General features: G+C 34.3%; 4 protein-coding genes across 7 annotated transcripts; 2 read left to right on the top strand and 2 right to left on the bottom strand.

The window, feature by feature from the left end:
- Positions 1-3640: 3640 nt before the first annotated feature.
- Positions 3641-5232, bottom strand: LOC142551576 (anthocyanidin 3-O-glucosyltransferase 5-like). Its single transcript, XM_075660879.1, has one exon. It carries the CDS (start codon positions 5146-5148, stop codon positions 3724-3726), a length of 1425 nt encoding a protein of 474 aa, XP_075516994.1. The 5' UTR covers positions 5149-5232; the 3' UTR covers positions 3641-3723.
- A 6861-nt stretch (positions 5233-12093) lies between these two features.
- On the bottom strand, positions 12094-13929 carry LOC142551575 (protein BRASSINAZOLE-RESISTANT 1-like). The gene is made up of 2 exons (XM_075660878.1): positions 13459-13929; positions 12094-12834 (listed from the first exon to the last, which is right to left on the bottom strand). The coding sequence occupies exons 1-2, from the start codon at positions 13747-13749 to the stop codon at positions 12139-12141; spliced, it is 987 nt and encodes a 328-aa protein (XP_075516993.1). The 5' UTR covers positions 13750-13929; the 3' UTR covers positions 12094-12138.
- Positions 13930-18072: 4143 nt separating this feature from the next.
- On the top strand, positions 18073-19674 carry LOC142551574 (geranylgeranyl pyrophosphate synthase, chloroplastic-like). Its single transcript, XM_075660877.1, has 2 exons — positions 18073-18815; positions 18925-19674. The coding sequence occupies exons 1-2, from the start codon at positions 18266-18268 to the stop codon at positions 19473-19475; spliced, it is 1101 nt and encodes a 366-aa protein (XP_075516992.1). The 5' UTR covers positions 18073-18265; the 3' UTR covers positions 19476-19674.
- Positions 19675-22810: 3136 nt separating this feature from the next.
- Positions 22811-26854, top strand: LOC142551573 (uncharacterized). 4 transcript variants are annotated; one of them, XM_075660876.1, is made up of 6 exons: positions 22818-22983; positions 24085-24291; positions 25436-25662; positions 25735-25908; positions 26018-26348; positions 26444-26854. In XM_075660876.1, exons 2-6 carry the CDS (start codon positions 24129-24131, stop codon positions 26695-26697), a joined length of 1149 nt encoding a protein of 382 aa, XP_075516991.1. In that variant the 5' UTR covers positions 22818-22983; positions 24085-24128; the 3' UTR covers positions 26698-26854. The 4 variants fall into 4 exon arrangements, with proteins under 4 accessions (XP_075516988.1, XP_075516987.1, XP_075516991.1 ...); XM_075660873.1 differs by having other exon boundaries at positions 22811-22988; positions 24090-24291; positions 25436-25908; XM_075660872.1 differs by having other exon boundaries at positions 22813-22983; positions 25436-25908.
- The last annotated feature ends 212 nt before the right edge of the window (positions 26855-27066 follow it).

Here is a 27066-nt window from a genome sequence, read left to right as displayed (position 1 = left end):
GGTGCAATAGGCACATACACCATACATCCAAAAATTCTCAGATGAGAAATGTCTGGTTCTTTACCAAATGCAAGCTGCAATGGGGAGTATTTATGATATGCAGTTGGTTTGATGCGAATTAATGAAGCAGCATGTACAATTGCATGTCCCTATATAGAAATAGGGAGCTTTGTTTTCAACAATGATTCTCATAGACATACAATAATCATTGAAAGTTTGGGAAGTAAATTCATCAGCATTATCAAGTCTAATTTTCTTGATTGTATAATCGGGAAATTGATTCCTCAATTTTATTATTTGAGCAAGTAATCTTGCAAATGCAATATTTCGAGTTGACAATAAACATACATGTGACCATCTGCTGGAGGCATCAATCAATACCATAAAATATCTGAATGGTCCACATGGTGGATGGATTGGTCCACAAATATCACCCTGAATACGTTCAAGAAACATTGGTGATTCAGTTTGGATTTTGGCTGGTGATGGTCTTATAATAAGCTTTCCAAGAGAACATGCTTTACATTGAAACTTATTATTCTGAAAGATCTTCTGGTCTTTCAGCGGATGACCATGTGTATTTTCTATAATTCTTCGTATCATTGTTGAACCAGGATGTCCTAATCGATCATGCCAATTGGTTAATATTGAAGAATTATCAACTACCATGTTTGATTCAATGTGACTTATATGTGTATAATGCAATCCAGTATGGAGCATTGATAGTTTTTCAATCACATATTTCTTTCCTGATTTATATGTGATAAGACACATATACTTCTCATTCACTTCATTCATTGTTTGAGTATCATAACCATGGGAATATATATCATTAAAACTCAACAAATTTTTTTTCGATTGTGGTGAATATAAAGCATCATTGATCAAAAATTTTGTACCATTAGGTAACAAAAATTGTGCTTTACCACATCCTTTAATCAAGTCTACAGGACCTGATATTGTATTCACCGTTGTTTTTGTTGGTTTTAGTTCCAAGAAATATCTTTTCTCTAGGAGGATAGTGTGCGTTGTACCACTATCGGATATGCAAATTTCAGCTTTGCTCATAGCATTTTCCATATTTGAACTTCAAAAAAAATATGCAATAAAATAAAATTACTGACAATACATATGTAAATATAACACATATCATAATTGTACAATAAAACATTATTATATGAATACATGAAAAATAAATTATTGTACATTTATATTCTACCATTATATTGTTCATTTTCAGAGAAATCATTGAGAAAATCTGTAGCATCAATATTGTTCATTTCTATCCCACCAACATATTGATCATTTCCAGAGAAATCATTCATAAAATCAGCAGCATCAAAATGAGTTGAATCACTCAAACGGTCACTTCGTTCAGTGAAGTTGGTCTCTTTTTCTTTCCCTTTATCGATTCTTTATAGAGCTTGCAAAGGTGCTCAGAGGCTCGACAAATACGAGACCAATGTCCTGGAGTGCCGCATCTGAAACAAGAACTTTCAAATCTTTTCGAGTGATTTACATTAACACTCATGTTCTCATGATGCCTTTTCTGTGGATGGTTCGTGATGCCCTTTTGAGATGAGTTATAAAAATAACTATCTCTATTGTTTTCAAAACCACGGCCTCGACCACGACCACGACCAATTCCACGTCCACGTCCACGACCACGACCTCGACAAAACCTTGTCTCTGGATTTGATTTTGGTTTCCAGGTTTAAATTCATTTTTACTCACAGCATTTACTTCTGGAAATGTTGTTGATCCAGTGGGTCGGGACCGATGATTTCTCATTAATAGCTCATTGTTCTTTTCCGTCACAAGAAGACATGCGATGAGTTCAGAATATCTCGCAAATCCACGCACTCTATATTGTTGATGTAAAGTTATATTTGATGCATGAAACGTGGAAAATATTTTTTCAAGCATTTTCGATTCTGTAACCTCATGTCCACAAAATTTAGCTGCGAGATTATTCGATACATCGCTGAATTATAATCACTGACTTTCTTAAAATCTTGGAATCTTAACATATTCCATTCATCACGGGCGGTCGGAAGTATAACTTCCTTTATATGTTCAAATCTTTCTTTCAATCCTTTCCACATAGCCATGGGATCTTTTTCGATGAGATATTCACATTTTAAACCTTCATCGAGATGTCGACGCAAAAATATTATAGCTTTTGCTTTTTCTTGTGATGAAGATATACCATTTTCTTTAATGGTCTCGCTTAGACCCAATGACTCAAAATGCATTTCTACATCGAGAGTCCATGGCATATAATTTTTTCACGTGATGTCGAGCGCAACTAATTCGAGCTTTGTCAAATTTGACATGGTGCTACTAAAAAATTACGATGCATTTTATTAGTTAATGAATATTGCAATACAAAGTAATGGATAAACAACAAGTACAAGCATTTGTAAAAATAAAGAAAACACACGAGGAGGATATTCTCCGATAAATAAAAGACTCGTGAGTATGATAACCAAAATAATTAAAAATAACCTTGAGAAAGCCATCTTCTTTTTTTTTCTTCGAAAAATTTGATGAAGAATAATTTTTAGAGAATAGGAGAAAGTTGGAGTGATTGAAAGAGTTTGTGAGATCATATTTATAGGACAAAAACTAGCCGTTTGTTACCGTTTATGACCGTTGGTGTACAAAAAAATAAATGTATGTATTTGTATAATTTTATGGTAATAATATGGTGTATATAATATTAGTCGTGTTTAAATAATTATGTATATCATATCACATTATTATAATGAAGTGTCATAAGGTATTTTGTTTAAAAACCTTATAGGCTTTTATACTTGTCGTATCCCTTACCGGGAGTGTGGGATGTCATCTTAACATCCTCCCAGGATTTATAACAAGTTTTTGAAAAATTTATTTTTATTATTTCTAATAATAACATTATATTATATATTAAATATATACACAATAAATAAATAACAGTAAAATAAATATTATTACTTTTGTTATCTTTTTCTTCTGTTTGGAGCTTGGAAAAGTATGAAGAACTTTTAGAGCTTCGTGCTGATAACGTGTTGTGAAAAAGTAAAAATTTATGGTAAAAAGTAAAAATCTCAAACTCTAAAAATTTACCAAACTACACACTTTATAATATTTTTCTCTCTACTCAATTGTATCAAATCTTTACAAATGGAGACCTATTTATAGGATTTCTTTGGAAAACAATCCAAAAACAATTTCATCATTACATACATCATCACACACTAATTTTCAATATTCAACACCTAATTTTACCTAATTTTCAACATTCAACATTATAGTTTTCAACACAAATATTTTACATATTTTCAACAATTTTGAACATTAATTGAGGCCAACTAAACATAAATTATCTTTTAAACAAAAATTAAACACACGTATAATTTTATAACACTGCCCATGCAAAATCTACCAATAGATTTACTTTAAAAAATAGTTTACCATTAAAATTAGTCAAAAACTCACATGAAACGATGTTAAGAATCAATTTTTGTGATGCAAATATCTTATTTGACATCACTCGTGAAAAATATCAATTTTTATATTAAAAATATTATTTTTTATTGTAAGTATTGATCATATCGATATATCGATGAAATCATATCATATGAAACATATTCTTAAAATTATACATATATATACACCTTTATTCAAATTATCGAAATACATTAAAAATTAAGAATTTGGAATACATCAATAATTTATTTATTTTTTAAGATAAGATTTCCAAATATCGACAAGTAGAGAAAGTGAAAGATACGAGGAGCCACCGGCTTCCAACGCCTCATTTGCGCTTCGTTTCAGTTCCGCCGCTCTGCTCCTCAACATCTTCCCCTTTTCCCCCTCCATTACTTCCCTAACAGCAGTCTCGATCTCCTTTCTACCCACGAACACCTCCCCTATCTCCGCCGCAGCCTTCACCGCCACCCCTAATTCCTCAACCAGCATAGTGGAGTTCATTCTCTGCTCCGCATACATCGGCCATGCAATCATCGGAACGCCTTGAACTAAGCTCTCCAAGGCAGAATTCCAACCACAATGAGACAAAAATGCTCCGGTTGAGCGGTGGCGGAGTACAGCGAGCTGCGGCACCCATGAAGGGACGACAACTCCGACCCCACTGGTCTTCTCAAGAAACCCGTCCGGCAAGTACGCCGACGGGTCATCCTCGTCGCTTCCGACTGTGAAATATGTCCCGGAGGCGTTGGCATCGGTTGGCTTACGCACCACGAGAATGAACTTTTGTTTGCTCATTTCCAAACCCCAGGCTAGTTCAATCAGCTGTTTGCTCGACAAAGTTCCTCCACTTCCAAGAGCCACGAACAATACAGATTCACAGGGCTGATTATCCAGCCATGCAAGAATTTCGGCGTCTTTTTCTTTTAAAATTTCCTCCTCTTTTATTAACGGACCGATGGGGAAAACGGGTGGAGTGGGTATGCTTCTGAAGAAAGAATTTTGTTTCAGCGCTCCGATACGCTGAACATCAAGATTCTCCCATGTATTCACCAAGATCCCGGCGGCATATTGCAACCGGCTTACATTGAGCAAGTACCACTTGTACTCGTCATTCTTTCTATCCTTGAGTTGATCTAGAAGGTCCTCCGTGCGCATGGGTTTACAACCGGGGATTTCAACAGGAGCCGGAAGATCGACAAATTCGCCCTCCACTTCGAAGTCTAGCGTCGGGAGATAGAGTGAAAGGGCTAGCAGAGGGGTTGAGGCAGTGAAAAATGAGTAAACGGGAATCGAGAGCTCTTCACAAATTTCAATGGCGTCGGTGGTAAAAATGTCGATTATCAAAGCCACCGGGGTGGGATTGAGCTCGATTAACATGGGTTTAAGTGGTTTGATGGATTCCCTAGTGATAACGCATATTTGGGTGAGGATTCTCATGTCTTCAAGAATAGTACCGGAAACGTCTGCTTCTGGGAAGCTGATGATCCTGAGATCCGGTGAGAGTTCCGCGGCGGAGCGTGTGAATTGATCCTGCGCAGCGGAGGACTGTGTGGTGATCACAAAGAAGCTGACTTGGAAACCATGATTGAAAACGAGGCATTTTGCTAGCTGGAAGAGTGGAATGATGTGTCCCATGCCGGGACTGGGGAGGAATGACACGTGGGGTTTCATTTCTCCGGTTGTACTCCGCCGTAATCGGTGGTTTTGAAGTTATTTCGCTTTTCATGGAGTAATATGGAGGTCTCTCTGTTCGCTATTTATAACTCGGCTGCCTTGAGATTACGTGATTTATAAGACTCGAAGATTTCGTGCTATTCTTAAATATCATCAGTATTTATTAAACGAGCTTATCGTTCTTTAAAAAAATTAAGGATGAAATTGTTTTTTAACTACATTTTAAAATAAAAATTATAATTTTTTAAATTGAAATGGTAAGAGATAAAATAAAATATACAGAAAATTGTTACTACAATATAAGGTTCTAAAATTCCCCATATGTTAACGATAGACCAGTGTTTAGCATCTCGGTCATCTAGGTGGTGATTAGTCGGATTCATGATAACGAATAATAAATCTTTGACAAAAATGTGTGTGAAACCGTTCATGGGACGTATTTTGTGATACGATATCTTATTTGGGTCATCAATGAAAAAGTATTACTTTTTATGCTAAGGGTATTGCTTTTTATTGTGAATATCGGTAGGGATTGATCATGTGTCACGGATAAAAATTCGTGAGACCGTCTTACAAGAAATATATTCATCTTTTATTAACTGGAAATATTTTTACAAGAAATCTATTCTAACAGGAAATATGTTTAATATTTTAGTTATTTGGAATTAGATTCATTTATAAAATAATTATGTCCATTAATTGATCTAAAGTTAAAATAAAAATTGATTATTCTTATTCGTTCTCTTTTTTTCCTTCACCGTTTAATTTGGATAAGAACACAAATACTATTACTATTTTAATAATATAAAATCACGTTTTCTTCATACGTCTCTCGTTATTTTAATTTATTAAAAACTTTGATTTTGTTTGAAATGTAACATCACTTAATTAAATATATATTCAGAAACGACGGCGCCAAAAATAGTCATTATCCCAATCAATAGTTCTTAGATAAAATCAAGTTAATATTTAATTTTACATGCTTATCAAAGTAATTAACCGCGTGCATATGTATGCCGCGGACAGTGACGGAGCCAGGAATCTGGCGTTATCTGGGCTAGAATTTTAAACTCTAACATCTTTTAATATTTTAAATTGATCTACCCGGACTAATTTCAAATTTATTCAAAATTATAAAAAAATTTACATATAAATTTTTTTAAAAAATTTTGGACCACCCTGGGCTTTTTGACAAAAGGCTTTACATCTGCCCCCGGCCGCGGATAATCTTGAACTTTCAACAGCTTGCAATATGCGCTGCAGAAAGAGAATTTGAGCATTGCGAAAAGCCATTTTTTGTTGTAGTGGTAAACGATATATTATTTATACTCATTTGTTCTTTTTTTTTTTTAAATGATTTATACTCATTTGTTCTAATAGTGGCAATTATCATGAAATATGGATAAATGAGAGAAGATAACGAGTCTCCCAACAATGTATTCGGTTCGCCATTTAAAAATAAAATGTTTTTGGCTTTATTAGGGGTTTTCAATCGAGATTGGATGCTTATTCTTGACTAAATGAAACTTTTCTATGGTTTGAAAAAAATATTTTGTATTGATTTACATTAAAAATATATATATGATTATAATTAAAATTTAAATTACGCTCTCTAATCAAATTTTCAATTATACATCTGATATTGAAAAGACAATCGGGCAAGATTCACTTATTAAAAATAATAAACGGCGGTATACGTAATGTATAAACAATCTTTTTTAGTTCAATATATTTATATTTTATGATTTTAGTAATCAAATACCTGTTTCAACTTTATATTTTTCGATTTTTGACAATTTTAGTCATTTTTTTATTTAGAATTTTGACGTAATATTATACACGTCAATACTACATCAACGCTGTAGTGGTGTCATATATATGTCACATCGGAAAAACATTAAAATCACCACACACAAAGAAAAAAAATAACATATTAAGATTGAAATTTGAAAACGGAAAGAATCAAAACAACTAAGCAAATATACGAGAGAAAAAAAACCCCTAAAAATTATTCTCCCAAAAAAAACATCATGTTTTCATTTCTACAAGTTAAATTGGCGATAGACTATTCGTGTCAACAACTTATAATAAATAATTATAAATATGCTCATCACTTTAAAGTTAGTAGGAAATGGGGTTTTTTCTTCTGGGGAAAAAAAAAGAAAAAGAAATGGGGGGCTTTTATTTAATAAAAAAATTAGTAAAATTAGTAACGTAGTTGATTTTAACTCGATTTTGATCATTTATTCTAATTTGTTGTAATTATGTATTATTATAATAACTTTGTTTGTGTGTATATCTAATATTTTTTTCATCGGAGTATGGTATGATGCCAAATATTTCTAATACGGCATCGACATGACGACAAAGTTTGATTTATTGTTTGGTAATTGTCTTTTTCTAACTCGAATTAATCAGAGTATGTATATGATGCCAAATATTTCTAACTCGAGTTTTACAATTTTTCCCTCATTGATTTAGGGTTTGATAATTGCCTTTTTCTATTTGGTTGAAATAGCTTTTGGACTTCTAATTGTGAGCTAATATAATTAATTATACTACATATTATCTTACGTCTAATTTTTATCATTTATATTAAATATCTATATTTTTTTATCATCACATCATACTCGCCAAACAATATAAACAATTAGTTGACCATTTTTCATGGGCATTGATAAGAAAATTGGTTTCTAACATGGTCTTCACAGTGTAGTCTCCAGAGATTTATGGAAAATTTAAAATTAAATTTCTTTCAATTTTCAGTGGCAAAGAATTTACTTGCTGCATGTGTGATCGTGAAGAATTGAACTATTGAAGATCAAGTGGACAATATGTTAACAGTGGATGCCGTATTCTATTCTAGGTATACCTCTATCATTTTCAAGGATTTATTACGCCTTATTTGTCTGCTTCGGATGCTCAATTGCTATCCATCCCCGACCGATACATGCTAGTTAGATTCGACCGATAAAGTTGATATTTATCGGTTAAGAATTCGTTAAGAATTTAACCTAAAACTAAAGCGTAAGTGAACTTGAAGTCATAATCTTTAATTTTTTAGAATCGGTCTTGATATTCCAAATCGATGCGTTCTTTCTTGAGAAAATCCTTTAATTTTCTCTTCAAAACTAATTTATGTAATGAGAGTTGAAAATAAGAAACGTGCTAACACGCGATCCGAAGACCGTAATCAATACATAGATAACGTATATCATTATCTTCTAATATTTTTGTTTTAGTTTATCATAAAAATATAAATTATTTTTATAATTTCTACACATTAAAGGCACACAACCTATCATATACAATAAAGCTCATTAAGTAAAAACTTAATTGGTGGCTTTAAATTTTAAACTTCACCTTAACAGACAACAAATATCGCATAATTATTAACATATAAGCACATACAAATAAAATTGACCCAAAAAAATCTCACTTGAGTTATATACGTAACATTATGGTTATGTTTTGTGAAAATAACATTGTGAGCTCAAAATGTTATCATTACTGAAATGTATGTATAACCAATTCGGTCTATCAATCACATCAACATAGAATCAAAGTAGTCTTCTAGCACCTCTCTCGTGGTTTAGCGATGTGGGATTTCGTCTAAGGGCCTTCACCTCCATTTCGGGACTCAGCGTCCTCGCTGAGGTTTGCCCTACTATCCCAAACTCACGCGAATTCACTCTGATACAATGGATTGATACACGCTCATTTAAATGCAAAGCATCTGTCTCGTGGTTTAGCGATGTGGGATTTCACCTAAGGGCCTTTCGAATATGTCATGACCCAGCCCACTTGTGATATTGTCCGCTTTGGCCCGAGGCCTCACGGCTTTAAAACGCGTCACAAAGAGTTGCTATACGCTTATTTAAATGCTCGGCTTCTCTCCCGTTGTTTAGCAATGTGGGATTTCGCCTAAGGGTCTTCACCCCCCCCTTTCGGGCCTCAGCGTCCTCGCTGAGGTTTGCCCCCCATCTCAAACTCACGCGAACAGTATCTCAAGTGGGTTGGACTGTGACATTTAGTATCAAAACGAATCCGCGTGAGTTTGGGATGGTGGGGCATTTAAACGAGCGTGTAACAACCCCTTGTGACGCGTTTTAAAGCCGTGAGATCTCGGGCCAAAGCGGACAATATCACAAATGGTCTGGGCCATGACATTTAAGGCCTTTAGTCAAAATCCCACATCGCTAAACCACGAGAGAGATGTTGGGCATTTAAATGAACGTGTAGCAACCCCTTGTGACGCGTTTTAAAGCCGTGAAGCCCTCGAGCCAAAGCGGACAATATCACAAGTGTGCTGGGCCGTGACATTTAAGGCCCTTATGCGAAATCCAACATTGCTAAACCACGGGAGAGATGTTGGGCATTTAAATGAGCGTGTAGCAACCCCTTTTAACGCGTTTTAAAGCCGTTAGGCCTCGGGCCAAAGCAGACAATATCACAAGTGGACTGGGTCGTGACATTTGATATCAGAGCGACTCCGCGTGAGTTTGGGATGGTGGGGCAAACCTCAGCGAGGACGCTGAGTTCCGAAAGGGGGGTGAAGGCCCTTAGGCGAAATCTCACATCGCTAGACCATGGAAGAGATGCTAAGCATTTAAATAAGCATGTAGAACCCCTTGTGACGTGTTGTAAAGCCGTGAGGTCTTGGGCCAAAGCGGACAATATCACAACTAGGCTGGGCCGTGACATTTGGTATCAGAGTGACTCCACGTGAGTTTGAGATGGTGGTGCAAACCTCAGCGTGGATGGTGAATCCCGAAAAGGGGTGAATGTCCTTAGGCAAAATCAGACATCGCTAAACCACGGGAGAGATGTTGCGCATTTAAATGAGCGTGTAGTAACCCCTTGTGCGCGTTTTAAAATCGTGAGGCATCGGACCAAAGAGAACAATATCACAAGTGGGCTGGGTCATGACACTGGTCCTCCTTAAACCTTACTGAGATCGAACTTTTACTATAATCAGAGTGAATAAACTGAAATTTATTTAAAAATAACTTTACAAAATTGTAATAGAAAATATCTACAACTGAAAAGTATTTAAATAACAAATTAGAGCTAAAACTCAATATCATCAATGTACATTACACTCATACAAACAGTATGCTCATGAAATTATTTGAGTGGTAGTTTGTGACGGCACCGATAGAGTTGAGTAACTCAGAAAATGTGCACAAAGAAGCTTTCTCTGCAGATCTGTTTCTAACCTGCATTAATGGATGTTTTATGAAAATTGGAATCCAATGATACCAATAGGTGGTAACACCGTTTAGGAAAAATTTAATGTTGCATTCAACTTAGCTTATAAAACCTAAACATTTACAAATTTGAAGAGAACTAATGAACTCATTCAACTCGAACCGCAGTTATTAATCTATCATGTTTTTTATCCGATTAGCTAAATTAATTTACTCGGATGCTGATCCTGCTTCTATAAAAACGATTTTGGTAAAAAAAAAAAAAAAAAAACTTAATATTTGAATTATTTATTTATCAAACATTTCTCTAGTTTATAGTTTTTCACTTTTGTTTTCGAACATGACTCACTCCTGATTTTTCCTCGTATCTTCGTAATCATTAAATTTAATAAGTTCTTTATAATTAGAAGTTGTGCAAATACTCCCTAATAAATTGATGAGTAAGGAACTGATTTTATATGTATCCTTGGTACAATGTGATATCATAATGAGTTAGGATCTTTGTTTATAATTATTATTTAAGCTTGTTACAATTTATTTATTTATTTATTCAAATCGACATTATTTATATGGGAAAAAATATGAACTCATTTGCTTAAATGAAAAATCATATATGCACTAAAACCTTTATAAATTGATAAAATCTTTAAAATAATAATTTTTTTGTCATGACTTGGGCCAATGTGCTAAATTAATAATTTCAAATAAATTAATGAGATAATAATTTTTCTAAAAACCATTGTATGAAACTATGGTTTCATCAATATTATAAATTAACAATTTTCTAAAATTAGAAACATATAATTTAGAAAAATAACATTCTATTTTTGTTTATTATTTCATGACATGTAATTCAATTGTTATTTTTTGTTTATATAATGAGTTTTATTTGATTAGTCAATACAAAAATTGTTATTTATTTATTCAAAGCATTGAATGTAATTATCTATTTTTATACATATATATGTAAAATGTTTTTAAAAAAAATTCAAAGAAAATTATTTGAGAATTGATGAAACACAATAACTTTTCATATAACTAAATTTATGTTCAATGAATTAAAAATATACTCTTCAAAATTATAAATTATTAGTTTATCGATTATTAAGATTTCGGCATACCATATTAGCTTTTAGGAGAACTTTAATTGAGGTTTTTATTTATGATTATGAATTATTTGGATAATACATATTTTGTATGCCTCTCAGAACCAAACAGCCAACAGGGCCACATATTATATATATACAAATAATAAGTGTGCTCTCATGTATATATTAATTTAGTCACAAATAAATAATGTGGTAAATTATTAATTTGGTGAAAGAAGTACTTTTAAAAAATACAAAAGAAATAAATTGATATAAAAAATTATTATTTATATAGAGCTAAAAGAATCTGCAGATGCTCATGTATGGTATATCTGCAAAATCCATTACTACCAAAAATAGTATAGAATCATTTATTTGAACAGAGAAAAAATAGCTACATGTAAATTCATCGATGATTGAGACTGTAAAGTCTACAGTAAATGACATGAAAAAATAATACAATATATGTATTTACATGTGATGCTAGCTCCTAAAGAAATAATTACCAGAAACTGAAGAAACAAATAAGAGGGTAAGCAGGAAAAAACTAAAAAACCAATCCAACTTAAAACTAGGAATTGACTCGAGCTTCAATCTTACACTACGGTTTACTAATATCATCTACAACTCAGAGTCTTTCACCACAACTGTGTGTGAAAGATGGCTTGAGTTTAAGGCGAGGTAGTGACTCAAGTTCGAGTATTCCCATTGCCTAGTGTGAGCTCAAGATCATCCATCCCCACCTCATGAATCCTCTCCCCTTCCCATGGCTTAACAGCCATATTCTCAAAGTCGAATTCAGGACACTTTCCCTCATTTGAGGTACCACCCTTGGACGGAACACGTTGAGCAACAGGTTTCACCAGATTAAAAGTTGGAGATGTTGGAACCAAGTTGGTTGCATTTGCATAGGCTTGAAAGTTCATCCATTGCCCCGAATCAACAGTGGATGTGTCAGATTCGTCACACTCGGGTATAGCACACTCTGGTTTGAAACGCTGGGTACGAGTTGGACTAGCTGGGGCCGAAGCTGCAAAACAAGGGATATTAAAGGCAGACATGGATTCCTTGGCATGAGTCTCTAAATTGAAAGTGTTTTGGGGGATTCGTGTGGGAGATGATAAAGGTGGAGTAACAGGGGCACTGTTTGATATCCGGACAGGAGGAAGAGACATAGGTAGTGAGTTAAGAAGGAAAGCGAATGGATGAAATGGAGCAATGGCGGTTTGACGAGTAGGGCTTGGGCACAAAGAGGAAGATGGACTCGGTTGATACGAAGGAATAGGGCTCGCAAAATATGAAGATGGTGGGCTAGGATTCCTGGACGAACTCGGGGTAATGTTGGCTGAAATGCCTCCTATTTCCATTGGACATGGCTTGCATCCCTGCATGTTGATTGATACATAAGATCAGATGAAAAGGTTGCACTCACATTTAATAAAGCATAATTAGTACCCGAAGCTGTTTCAAGAAATTAACTGCGTATTTCTTAATCAGTGTGGAGCCAATTCCACTTTCATGACTCATTTTCTTAGTTTTGCCACCACAACACATAATCAGTTCCCTCTGCATCAAATAAACCTTAAACAGAGCAAAAAATTTTAAGAAATTTTTACAGAAATAAATGTCAATGCAGCAGCCATCAGAGCTTCAGATTAAGATTCAGCTCATTTATGTGTTGTGTTTCAATCTAACAGAGCACAAATTATTGAACAACTAGATCAAATCCTCAAACGTGCACTGCCCTTCCCAAGTAACAATTGCAACATAAAGAAATCAACAAACTCTAAGACAGAAAACAGCAATCTTGATCAAAATTTGGAGAACCTGCATCCCAAACTTACAGGCCTATACAGATCCAACGAAACACACTACTCGACCTTAAAACCCCATCAGTAAGGAAGATCCAGTCACAAATGGAAAGAGAGAGGAAAAAAACCCAGATGCAAAAAGGAAAATACGAAAGAAACTATGAAAAAACTGCAAGAAAAATGTAGGTAAAAGTTAACCTTTCGATAAGTAGAGCCATCTGGCTCAACGATCCACCCAGCCTCGGCACAAAGCGCTTTCAATACTTCATTATTGTCGCAGTGCTTAGGCAAATCGTAGTTCCCCTGTGCCCTTAACCCTGCATAAATCTTGGCCGCAATTGCCCTCCTCCTCCTCTCTCTCCGCCTGTTGTTCTCCCTTTCTCTCCAAGAAGGCTTCCTCCTGCCCGACCCGTCCCCTACTCCGCCGCTTCCGTCGGCATTTCCAGCTGCTGCTGATGAAGATATCGATCCTCCAGCTTCCCACGTCATTTTTCTTTTCTTCTCTCTCTCCCTCCCTGAATAATTATTTATATATATAGATATAGATAGATAAAGCTGGGCTATAGCTAATATTAGCGTATATTGCGTTGCAGGATGCAGAGTACTCACGAGGAATTCGCTTCTTCCCAGAGCATGGAAGAATCTGTGTGTGAAGTGTTCTTGTATTTATTAATGTGCATGTGTTCGGACAGGGAAGGAAAATTAAAAAAGTTTCACATAACATTAGACTTGTGCGCTTTAATTGAAAAACAAATTACTATAATTTTATATATTTATATATCATATATTAAATAATTGAATCCTCTTGTGTAAGCTCCTTATGGAGACAACAAAATCCATTAAAATAAATAAATAAATTGATTTTTTTACGAGTTACCATTCGATTCTATTCAACTTCATTATATTCATGGTAAATATGTGTATAGTTAATCCGTCTTATGGATACGTTTCACAAAAACCTGCTAATAAATAAAATAGAAGCCCGCAGGATTAGTTATTTTGTATGTATAAATATTGAGTTGAAAAGAAATTTACATTCATTGATGGATTTGTTCTTGCAATTGTTCACTCCAATTCAATTGTTTGTGAATTATAAACATTACCAAAAACATATTAAAACCCTTCTTGACCTATAAAAAATTTGTATGGTACATGTATTTTTAGTATTTAATTATGATAAGTGGAACATTGTCCTATACATATAATAATGATTAGAACAGGTTTTTTGTGAGACTGTCTCACGAATCTTTATCTGTGAAACGGATTAATCCTCTCGATATTCACAACAAAAAATAATATTCTGAGCAAAAAAGTAATATTTTTCATTGATGACGTCTCACAAAATACTATTCGTGAGACCGTCTCATGTAATCTTTTGTCTAATCATTATTACTAACATACATGAGAAGCCCAATAAATATTCTCGAAATTCAAAATAATTCCTTAAAACATGAAAATGGAAATTGTTAGGCAATTGTTATCTTCAGTTGAACCTTTTTCCGCTGTATTTTTCTGTTGCCGCGTTGGGCCACAAAGGCGTGCCTATGGATTAAGTTTTCTATTTCTGGCTTTGGAATTTTCTTCCACAAAACAAGATCGTTGTTTGTTTTCATTTTTCTCTATTTTAGTTTAGTTTAGTTTATTATTTACTTCTTCAACGATTTCATTTTCCAAAATAAAAACCAAACGTCACGATTTATTATTCGAAAAGTAAAATAAAATGAAATAGATGTCTCCGTATTGATATGAATAATAAAAACAAATTTCTATAATTTCCGATAACTGTGGATAAACATATATCAGTATCTTAATTATAATTACTCTTTATGTTGAAAATATTATTTTTTACTACATAAGTATCGTTTTTTGCTAGTTATAATTTGAATAAATATTGTGTAATATATGATAGTCTGAGTTAAAAATATTGTTTTTAATGTCAAAATTATATTAAGCGATATATATTGATTTGAGTTAAGAATGTTATTTTTATTGCTCTAAGCTTAGATTTATGCAATAACCAAGACAAAAAATAATACTTTAATATGTCCGGAAAGATGGTTGTGTTTGATTTGAAACTCTTTTCTAAGGAAGTAGATGACTTTGTTTTTAATGACATAAAACTCGCAATCAATTTTTTTTTGATGTGTATTAATCACTTCACCGATTATTGAGGTTATTTATTTAAAAAATATTTACAAATTATTCCGCAATCAACAACTTGAATTTTTGTCACTCTTGTTTTGTAATTTATCTTTAATATTATTAATCAAATTATAATAATCATATTTTATATTTTTTATATTTGTTGTAAATTTAACTATGGGGACCCTTAGCTCCTAATCGTTATTATAATGCAATCTGATTAGGGTTAACTAATTACAGCGGAAAAAGAGTTTAACTTTTCTTTACAATGAGCCCAAATCATTTTATTTGAATACTAAAAATAGTATTTAGTCTCACATCATAAACATGCCCACACGTAATCAAAACCAATCACATACAAACATCTCATATCCTCGGGACATGCCTCGGTATATAGATACATATACATATATACTGGGAACAAGACATAAACATAAAACCTCAGCCCAAGCTGTGGCTCCCTCCAGAAGTACCCTCTCCGATCTCCTGATATCCTGGAGTACCTGCCATTGTCCACACACAAAGACAACAACAGTCATCCTTGGGGGTGAGCAAAGCTCCGTATGGAACAACCAATCATATATATCACAGATATCTAAACAATGATATATGGTATGCAATGCATGTATGTCATGGAGGTATCAGGTCAAATGCCCATCCACTGAGCACATGTCAGAATCAATCGAATCGCTATCAAATCAATGCTCGAGCTGGCACACCGGCCTCAATAAGGGATACTCGTATGATAGCGTCGACAAAGCGCCATCAAATCCCAAATCTCATATCCAATCATCGGGGCTACAATTGTCTATGCTTTACGGGTCATATAATACCAACATAGCAATTATGTTCACAAACCCCAGAATCCAATCAAATCATATCAGAGTATCCAAGGATCATAGCTCAACGTGCATGTCAGTGTATCGATGTATGCATCAAACGATGTGTGTTAACAAAACATTTATTTTATACATCGATATCTCAATCTCAATGTCATGTATGACACATCAATCAACAAATAAGGCATATAGACATGTATTCTCATTCCAATCCATCAAATCAATCCGACATATATCATATAATACAGATATATGTCGTTTGTTACTCGGTCGCAACATACCTCAATTCTTTGTTTCCAGTTGATGTAGCCTGAAGATATTGGTATTACACTTTATCTACATCAATAACATACTCATTCCAATCAATAACATAATCCAAAATCATTAATATGAGTTTCAAATATCATTTGAAACTTCAAAAATTCATATCAAATCCAAATCATATCATAATTCAATTCCGACTTCGAATATGAGTTTCTTGTCGGTTATTCCACTACATATAGGAAATTCAACTTCAAATACATGCTATTCCAGCACTTTGATATTTAGAGCTGCTGGAACCAGAAGAAAATTACCTCAGTCAGAAGCCCTCGACGCGACAATCACAAATATATAATTTTTTTCGCGTTTAGACAGCGTTTCGAAGTCGATTTGGAGTGAAGAAAGAAAGAAGAAAAAGCTTATTCTTATCTCCACCGTTTCGGCGCTCGGGCGATAGAATTCTCGCGCCCGAGCGCGAGACATTCTGTCCCCGAGCTATTTTTGTACCACGCTCGGGCGGTCACATATTACCGCTCGGGCGCGGCATATTCTGTCCAAGAACACCCTCATATGCTATACTGGCGCTCGGGCGATAATCTTCTACCTGCTCGGGCGCCAGATGTTCTGTACAAAATATCGATTTTGTACTTATTGGCGTCTGGCTTCTCCACTCGAGCTCTTACAACGTCAAATTCGTATTAAATACTTATTTTCTCAATTCCATTGTCAAGATATACATCAAATACATAATCACATGACAATTTCATAAATTATCGATAATCACATAAGATTTACGATAATACGATACACGGTCCTTACATTAACTGTTATGAATCATTCACGATAAAATATTGAAAACTTTGAGATCATTCGTCGTTGTTCTCATTTACTTTGGTATCACAAATCTTATTTTTTTGTATTAATAACTAAGTATAGTTTTTATAATCACAAATCTTATTTACAATGAACATATTTTCTGGTATATACAATAATTATACATTCCATATATAATGTATATGAAATTTATAAATATTAGATATAATATAACTGTCCGCGCTACTGACGGAAAACTAAGAGAACTACTCGCAATCAACAGGACTTGAATATGAGACCAACAAGTCTCATAATCTCAACCATAACTATTCGATCTAGACCTCACCAGCCCATTTCCATTGTGTTTCAATTGTCAACAATTATACCAAAACAACTTGTTTTTTTAAGATCCGAATTAATTTAATGATGCTTATACTTAAACTTTTTGTCTTTAATGTCAATAATTAACCTTAAAATATAAAAAAGATGCTTATTAATCTAAAAAATTATCTCCACTCCAATACCATCTCTAAATTATGTATATATATATATTATGTAAATTATAAAATAAAGTATGAGTAATACATCGAATAATATTATTTTAAGGGAATAAAAATGCACCTTAAATTGTTTTTATAAAAATATTTAAATGATTTGGTGACTTGATTGGGCAGTCCAGTGGAGCAAACCACACCCAACCAAAACCAAAAATGAAGCATCCACCATTTGTGTCATCTTGCATTTTTAACTGCAATCCCACTCCTCATCCACAACCCTATCTCTTTCCCACTTAAATCATCAGCTTTTCCAATGTTGTATCATTCCCCTTTTCACGTGTCCTATTTACAGCCATTTAAATCAAATTAAGCTACACTAGTTCGAAAAACGTACAAACTCTTCAATCCCAGAAAACAAAAGCTGTGATTTTTGAGGCTGAAATCAAGAAAAAAATGAGATCTTTAAATCTTGTGGATCCATGGGTTCAGTCTCGCTCGATTTTGAAGCAACCATTGCCGTTTGGATCCTTAATTGGTTTCGTTTACAATCCCAGAATCGTTTGCAAGCCCGATTTTTCCAAATCGAGGAAGTTCATATCTTCTTTAAACGTGTCCGCCATTGTTACGGAACATGAAGCAAAAGTCTTGACCTCGGATGAGGAATCCCCTTTCGATTTCAAAACTTACGTTTTAGAGAAAGCCACATTTGTGAACAAAGCTTTAGACGAGGTGGTTTCGGTGAAGAATCCGGTGATGATTCACGAGTCGATGAGGTACTCTTTGTTAGCCGGTGGAAAAAGGGTCCGCCCCATCTTGTGCATCGCCGCCTGTGAGGTGGTCGGTGGCAAGCAGTCCGCCGCTGTGCCCGCTGCCTGCGCGGTGGAGATGATTCACACTATGTCCCTTATGCATGATGATTTGCCGTGTATGGACAATGACGACCTCCGCCGTGGAAAGCCCACTAATCACAAAGTGTTCGGCGAGGATGTGGCGGTTTTGGCCGGTAAGATTTGGTAGACATTTGGATTAATTTTTTGAATGAAACTGCTACAACACTCTTAGTTGACTTTTTTAGTCAGTCTAAAATCTTGGTTTTAAATTCCCATTTGCAGGCGATTCTTTGCTGGCCTTTGCATTTGAATTTCTCGCCACTGGCTCCACCGGGGTGTCCCCGGACAGGGTTTTGGCGGCGATTGGGGAATTGGCGAAGGCGATTGGGTCGGAGGGTCTGGTAGCTGGGCAGGTGGTGGATTTGAGCTGCACAGGGAATACAAATGTAGGATTGGATACTTTAGAATTCATACACCTACATAAAACTGCTGCATTACTCGAGGCTTCGGTGGTCTTGGGGGCGATTTTGGGCGGAGGGAGTGATTTCGAAGTTGAGAAATTAAGGACGTTTGCTAGGAAAATAGGGCTTCTCTTTCAGGTGGTGGATGATATATTAGATGTCACAAAATCATCAGCTGAACTGGGGAAAACTGCCGGTAAAGATTTGGTGGCGGATAAAACAACGTATCCGAAGTTACTTGGATTGGAAAAGGCTAGGGAGTTTGCTCAGAAGTTGAACGAGGAGGCTAAGGAGCAGCTGGTTGGTTTTGATCCCTATAAGGCGGCACCACTGGTGGCTTTGGCCAATTACATTGCTTACAGGCAGAACTAGAGATGGGAATTTGTGGTTTGTTGTAATAAGTTCTGGGGAGTGTTTAATGCCTTTTTCGTAGAAAAGGTAGGGGCTTCTGTGGTTATGTTTTATGCTTTTCTTTAGTAGATTTACTTAATTTTTTGGAAAATTATTAGGAAATAAAGTTGTGCTCGATTATGTTTTAAGAAAATATATATATACAACTGAAGACCAAATAGCTCAAGGGGCGGTCTGAGCCCGAGGTGATTCTTGCTAGATAGAGATAGTAGAAAGAATGAATGTCCTGTCAGCTAGTCGGTGCCAGTGCGAGTAGAAGTGAGTGGGAGGGGAAGCGAAGCCAAATGCTTGACACATGCAAGAAGCTATAGCCAACGATCCTCGTGATTTAGACCAGAATAAGAGATTCAAAAAGAAGTGAGACCAAAAGAGGAAGCATAAAGAGGAGCCTATACATATAAGATAATCAAACTATAAAAGATACAACTTTTTGTGTGATTGGATGGTCTATAATATTTTTGCTGTTTATAAAATTTAAAATATGTTAAAACTAATCACGGGTTCAGTCTGGACCAAGTCTGATGATCGTTTGCGCGGTCAAATCGATTAGAATGAGACAAATCGATCAAGAACCGGTTGGATTGGTCGTGACATGGTGAAAAATCAATTTGATTGGTTCAATTTTTTTTTTTAAAAAAAACTTTTTTGTTTAGAATTTGATTATTTGTTATATTTTAAATTCAATTTTATATTTTATTTTAATTATATATATGAATATTTAGATTTTGAATTTTATTAAAATATTATTTTATTAGTATTATTTTTATTTTAATTTATTTTAAAAAAAATATGTTTGTATATAATTATATTTGATTATATTTATATTGTTTAAAGATTTAAAATTTCATAAATATATTTTTGAAAATTATTTGTATACATTTATTATATTATAATATAATTTTATACGATATAAAAGTTTTGGATCCGAACAGATTTCGATCATCAATCCGATTACGAAAACATTAATCACAATATAACATGAATAATATTTTTCAGGAGAGTAATAAAACCAAGGCCATGCATCATCCTCTGCCTCTTGTATCCTCGCCACGGGCTCCAAGGGGTGAGGAAGCTGGTGGGCTCCGTGCGATGAAATGTTCATCTCATTTTTTTTTTTAGAAAATTTTGGACATTCAAATTTTTCTGATTGAGATCAGCTGCTGTAAAAATGTATAAAAACAATAAGAAGGATTTGATTTAAAATGTTTCAAGTTTACATTGGGATGCATACTAAAATCCATGAATAAGTTTCTTGTGAGACGGTTTCACGAATATTTATCTGTGAGACGGGTCAACCCTACAGATATTCACAATAAAAAATAATACTATTAGCATAAAAAATAATATTTTTTCATGGATGACCCGGATAAGAGATCTGTCTCACAAAATATGACCCGTGATATCGTTTCACACACATTTTTGCCAAAATTCATACACTTTTTAGTCAACCGTAATTTTCAAATTTTTTTAAAATCATGTATAATTTTTTGTTGTGTTTTAAATTTTATTATATGCAATTGTAATTTTTTAATTATTTGTAATTTATTTTAATTATTTTGTTTTTAAAATACAAAGTATTTAATAAAATTAAAATGTTATGTTTTAACATCATCTTTACAATTTCATATATATCACCACTAAAGAAAATAAGATGAAGTTATCCACGCTGACATCACTATCAATAAAGTTATCAACTTTATCACAATATTGTACATGAATTGTATTATTTAAATTATTTATAAATTTGTTTAATTATTTTGTTTTTTTAAAAAATACAAAATTATTTAATGAAATTAAAAAATTATATCTCAACACTATTTTTAACTACTTCATCTCATTACTTAAAAAAACGAGATGAAGTTATCAACACTGACATCAGTATCAGTTAAAGTTATCAGCTGCATCACATCGTTGTACATGCTTTAAAATAATCTTTGCAATAATTACAAAAATGATTCTTGATTTTTGACTTAAAAAAATTAGTTATGTGTTTCTTAAACTCTGATTTGCAACAATATCTGATTTAATTTACTTGAAATTTAAAAGTTGGTGAAATGATGATTATATTTTTGCGAAAATGATTATTATCAAAATTCAATATTCCAATAATTTATTTATAAAATAATATCTACTTCTGATTTTCGAAAGGTGGTCAAATGGACTCGTTGAGAATGATTCGGATCTAGTTCATAGCCTATTTTGTCACAAAATATTTAATAAGTTGTTAATATTAATTTTGTGTGGGTTATAACTTATATATCTTTAAATAAGATGTTTATTGAATAAAAGTATTTTATGACTTGTTGAAAATTAAAATCTTGTTGATCATATTCGTATGTGAATGTGTTGTGTCATATTGGAATGAATAGATTTATTTGTCTTTATTCCAATTTCAATAATTAATAGGCAAAAACTTGTGTGTGAGACGGTCTCACGGGTCGTATTTTGTGATACATATATCTTATTTGGGTCTTCCATGAAAAATATTACTTTTTATTGTGAATATCGACAGGGTTGACTCGTCTCAAAAATAAATATTCGTGAGACCGTCTCACAAGCGACATATTTTAATTAATACATCCATTGATTTATTTTGAATCATATCATGACATGTGAGGTGATAGACTGAACCATATGATAAAATCGTCTAAATTTGATTCATGCACGTTTCAATACTAGCTCATGGTTCGAAATTTCATGTATAATATTTATCTTAATGTTAGATCCAACGAATCCAACATATTTGGATAACGCATAAGGACAATATTCTTATGTTAAGATCATCTTTTTTTTTTATTCGTAGACTAGATCGTCAGTTGTTGACAATGTCTAATTTCGTTCATGATAGAAAACTACTCCAGTGAGTCTCGAGTAGGGATAACAATGGGACGAAACGTGACGGGGGCAGGGGAGGGGCGGGTTTGCCCCGCTGAACTCCAAATCCGTGAAAAAATTTGTCATCCCTAGTCTCTGGTCACAAAATGTCAAATATGCGGTCTTTCAGTTTGACCGAAAAAGGAAATTATTATGATCTATAAAATTATTATCTAAGCCAATCATGATAAGACACTTGTCTTGCCCACTTTCACCAACCAGACCGGATTGCTAGTAAGATCGACTTTTATTTTCTCTCTGTTTTTATACTTGATAATATAGATATATACAAATTAATTCAAATTACTATAAATATTATTTGATATAGCAAAGCACGAAGGTTTGTAAATATTATTTTTAAAAAAATTGTTTTTGTTTTTGGTTTTGTTTTTGTTTTTTGTTTTTGTTTGTTTTTGAAGATGTCGATATTAATGAAGATGATTTGGGAGGCAAAAAGAAAGAAAGAAACTAGAGCAATTATGTTAATTGTGATATAATCATATTTTACATATACACCAGTGGTATTTCTTGATTAGCCTCGAAGTGACGCGAAGAGAAGGGCTGCGCGTTCCTGCCTCGCCTTGTGAACGAGAAGGTTTGGTTTTCGCCCTTTTACTCGGGTTTGTGGGTTATTTTTTATTAGTTTTGATTGTTCTTTGAGGACTTTTGTGAGTTGTTTGCGTAAATCTTGCTTCTTTTTTTTTTCCCTTTTGGTTTGGCAGTCGATGCTTTGTTTTCTTGGATTGAGTTTGCAACTGAGTGATCTTGGTGTTTTTGGTGAGCAGTCTTCAAATTTCTAGTTGGGTTTACTTGAGCTGAGGTTTCTCGAAATTATTGCAACTTGTGATCGTAGTGTACTTCAGGTTTCCTCATATTTAGACCTTATTTGAGTGAACTTCGAGGAATTTTCTGCTGTGATTTTTGTCTTCTCTGGTCTTGATGGCCAATCTGTTTATGTTTAGATGGAACCTGTTATGAATTAGCACATGGGCACGGAGTGGAATCCGTGGTGAATCTTGTTATTGAAACTTGTAGAAATTTCTTATGAGTAGATGGGACTTGATTAATCATTCATAGAAAGATACAAACCTGAAGCATGTTTGGCCAACTTGTAACACTTCTGATTCTAAGAATTCGTCGGCTTTATAGGAAGCTCGAAAAATCTATGTAACAACGATAATTGTTTGTCTAAACTTACAATTTTAGTGGGGATGACTTCCTACATTCGGGAAATTCCTGTGAAGCAAGCGTATTGAGCCCTAGTGTGTGTCGTCGTCTATGTAAAGAGTTAGCTTCTTTATATAAAATACGCCAAGGGGGAGTTACTTGGCTGGGGGAAGGGAAGGGGAGTGGAGACTGTGGGTCCCTTTGATGGAGTTCAGAATTATAACTTCATCGTTATATATTTTCGTTATCCGATTTTAACATATATATCAACTTGCATCACAATGTAGAATAAAGCCCAAAACTCTTCAATTATATGTTTATTTTAAGTAGAATATGATCTATTAAAACTAACATTTCCACATAACCAGTTCATCCTTCAAATATCGGCCTACATACTATTTGCTCATATCTGTGCCACTGTTAGCAAATGGGATTTGTATTATTTTTCTGGTCACAACCTAAAACTTCTCTTTGTGATCAGTCAGCTTTCGTGTCAATTTTTTTTTGCTTTGTTTTCTCATGAACCCAGTTAAGGCATCAAGTGTTGTGGCACTCTCTTTGCATTGGATTACCATGTGTCCTCCGGTAGGGCCCTCTTCTCCTGCTGAAATTGGTCAGCTTTTGAATGATGAGCAAAGTTTTTTGTGGCTGGATCGATACAATCGAGGATTCTCTCTCCCAACTAATGTGCTAGCAGATATGACTCCCTTCCAGTACCACCCTTCGAATTTACCAGGTGGGTTTTAAGGTTTCTGCCATTTGTTTTATTATGTATGTTTACTATTGTTCTTTCTATCAATTGAATATCCATGCTTGTAAAAATTCTTACTCATGCCTTGTTTATGTTCCATCGCTACTGTGACTGATTCCGATTGGAAATACTATGGAAGTGGTTATTAACTCTCATGTCAAACTACTTTTATGATGGTGGTGACAATTAAATAGTTGACTAGTGGTTGCCTCGGTCATCTTCTCTGGCTGTCTTTTGATGGCGTCACAATCAAAATGTGAAGTTCGGATTGATATATGGTTTCAAATGTTAGGTTGTGCTTGGATACAAGGATTCGAGGTTATGAATTTCAAATCCATTTGACTGCTTTGATATTATTCAAATTCACCCATTCCTTAGCTTATGTAGATGTAATGTTGATTACAATGGATTTGAAATACACTCAAATACACTCAAGATGAATGTCATTTCAAATTCACCCTTCAAATCCTTCCCTCCAAATGAAATCTTTCTATCCAAGCTCAACTTTAGAGTCTTGCCACAGCCGCCAGTTTTTAACTCATAGTATAACGGGCGATAGCTCAATGCATCAGAGTTAATATCACATATTCAATTCACATAAAATATTTATTTATACAATATTGTAAGGGTAATTGTTTGGAGTAGTAATTCACCAAACTCTCGTGTGTCATCAACTATTGTTTTCAGTTCTCACAAAGTTTGTTGAACATATGGCAGCAAGGATATAGTCAGTAGCATTTTTCTGACTCGAGCTCTCTTTTCTATTTCCTTAAAACTGCTCACATCAAACAGGTCTTTTACACAGAATAAATAAGTTAGTGCTCTTCATTGAACTAGATAATCTGATCGATTTAGTGCTTAGACATAGTATTTCATTAACATGGATATGGATCTTAGGTGATTTTCTAGTTATACTTCAATATGCAATATGTCCTTCCATCAATTATCACTCACCAACATATGTTGTTTCATTCAGTAGAACACAGCTAAGACCTTCACCTGTAACTTTCATGTTAAATCGTGATATTCCTGGCATATACGGCAAAACAGTAAATATTCTTGGGCATGCTTAGCTACTACCATTTTACAGTTTCCGAAATGAAAAAGAAATGCTCGATGCTTCTTGCAGAAGGAATTTGGTACCTAGTAGATGCAAATGAGAACAAGGATTCGGTTTATGGATTTTGGAAAGACAAAGGGGAAGCTTGTAAGATATATTCGAACTCATCCATTTTTGGTTGGAGAGCGAGTCTTGAATATTTCGAAGGCCAAGCCCCTCATGGACAACGAACTGATTGGCTTATGCATGAGCACAAAATAACTCAGAAGGGACGATTCTATAAAGATAAGCCAAAAGTACCCACTGTAGCTATTATATCTGTCTGTGTTCTTTTGAACTGCAAGTCAATTTGGTTAGTAATTGTGCAGGAGTCGAGATCACTGTGTAAAGTCTTCCTCTATAAGGCAAGAATTTCGGAAAATGAGTCGCAGTCCTCTCAGAACAACAAAACTGTGGATGGATCAAAGCCAATTAGTATGGCTGCATCAATTATACCAGACATAAATAGTACCTCACTACAAGATTCTAAAAATGAATCCCAGGTGCGCTGACTTGTGTTCCTTTTACATTTGTTTTACACTTGTAATGGTCTAAATCACATTATTTAACCGATGGTTTCTTGGCTCATTGTCAATATTTCATTTTTTGTAGGCTAAACCGGAATGTGATGCGGGATTGCTCCCATTGACGGATATCACTTCAAATTTTTCTCCACGAGATTTGTCTGAACTAGAATGTTTGTCAAGAGGCGATTATTTGGAATTGAATGATCTACAAGATGATCCTGAATCTAATTCTTCCAGTTCACAGAATTCAACCTGTCCTAGCAAGTTGTCAGAAGAATACTTTGATTCGTTGGCTTTACTACAGGATCTTGAGGAAGAAGATCGCATAAAAACTAAGGAGAATCCTTCGAGTTCTAGATACGATTTCACTCACTCGGTGAGATCCGACCGCGTAATAATTCAGCCTCCCTCTTCAGGTGTATCTATCAGTGATAATACGAGTCACTTCCTTGTAGTCTGTATTCGTACTCGATAAGGCTTTATTCTTCATTTTCTTTTGATGCATTCCTAGGATCTGCACTCTCTGTTGGTGGAAGTACTTCAGGAAATGAACAGTTGACGGTAGAAAGAGCACTAGAAAATACTGCTAAAAGGCATATATCCGACACCCGAGATGAAGGCCCTTCGAATTTCTCTGATTCTTCTTCATCGCCATCCGGTAGCCATACAAATGCAAGTTCAGATGGAGAAAAGAAGACCTCCCCCCGGTCTGGGTCAGGCCGGATGAAAAAGCTGAAGCGATATTGCTGTTTTAAACCATTGTGAATCATCCACATATCACTCACACGGAAATCCAAGAAAATTAAGCTGAGCACGGCTAATATTGCTAGAATTAGTTTATATTAAGAAAATCAGAAAATTGATCCATGCAGAGAAGGTATCTTTGGAGGCTTTTTATTTATGATATTCTGTATTTTTCGTTTGTATGATGTTATAATATATGGCACACATTGTAAAACAATGGTGATGGGTTTGTTTATAGGATTGGGCTAAGTTGGCCCAATCCAACCAGTTTGGCCCAATCCAACCAAACTTTTGTACTATTTGATGTTAAAAAAATTTAATTATGATAAATTTGATTCAAGATATAATTTTATACAAATTTAACAATTAGAATATTAATACCAATTGCTT

The sequence above is a fragment of the Primulina tabacum genome, chromosome 7 (assembly GCF_025594145.1).
Source record: "Primulina tabacum isolate GXHZ01 chromosome 7, ASM2559414v2, whole genome shotgun sequence".
NCBI lineage: Eukaryota > Viridiplantae > Streptophyta > Magnoliopsida > Lamiales > Gesneriaceae > Primulina > Primulina tabacum.
The sequence above is the reverse complement of the archived record's forward strand: the minus strand, read 5'-3'. Positions and strand labels throughout refer to the sequence as shown.

Excerpts from the sequence above, each read along its gene's own strand:
- LOC142551576 (XM_075660879.1), bottom strand. The coding sequence starts at position 5,148 with ATGAAACCCCACGTGTCATTCCTCCCCAGTCCCGGCATGGGACACATC.
- LOC142551575 (XM_075660878.1), bottom strand. The coding sequence starts at position 13,749 with ATGACGTGGGAAGCTGGAGGATCGATATCTTCATCAGCAGCAGCTGGA. Across the intron at positions 12,835-13,458 it reads ATGGCTCTACTTATCGAAAG|GGATGCAAGCCATGTCCAAT; the intron begins GTTAACTTTTAC and ends ATCAACATGCAG.
- LOC142551574 (XM_075660877.1), top strand. The coding sequence starts at position 18,266 with ATGAGATCTTTAAATCTTGTGGATCCATGGGTTCAGTCTCGCTCGATT. Across the intron at positions 18,816-18,924 it reads GGATGTGGCGGTTTTGGCCG|GCGATTCTTTGCTGGCCTTT; the intron begins GTAAGATTTGGT and ends TCCCATTTGCAG.
- LOC142551573 (XM_075660873.1), top strand. The coding sequence starts at position 24,129 with ATGTGTCCTCCGGTAGGGCCCTCTTCTCCTGCTGAAATTGGTCAGCTT. Across the intron at positions 25,909-26,017 it reads ATTCTAAAAATGAATCCCAG|GCTAAACCGGAATGTGATGC; the intron begins GTGCGCTGACTT and ends CATTTTTTGTAG. Across the intron at positions 26,349-26,443 it reads AATTCAGCCTCCCTCTTCAG|GATCTGCACTCTCTGTTGGT; the intron begins GTGTATCTATCA and ends ATGCATTCCTAG.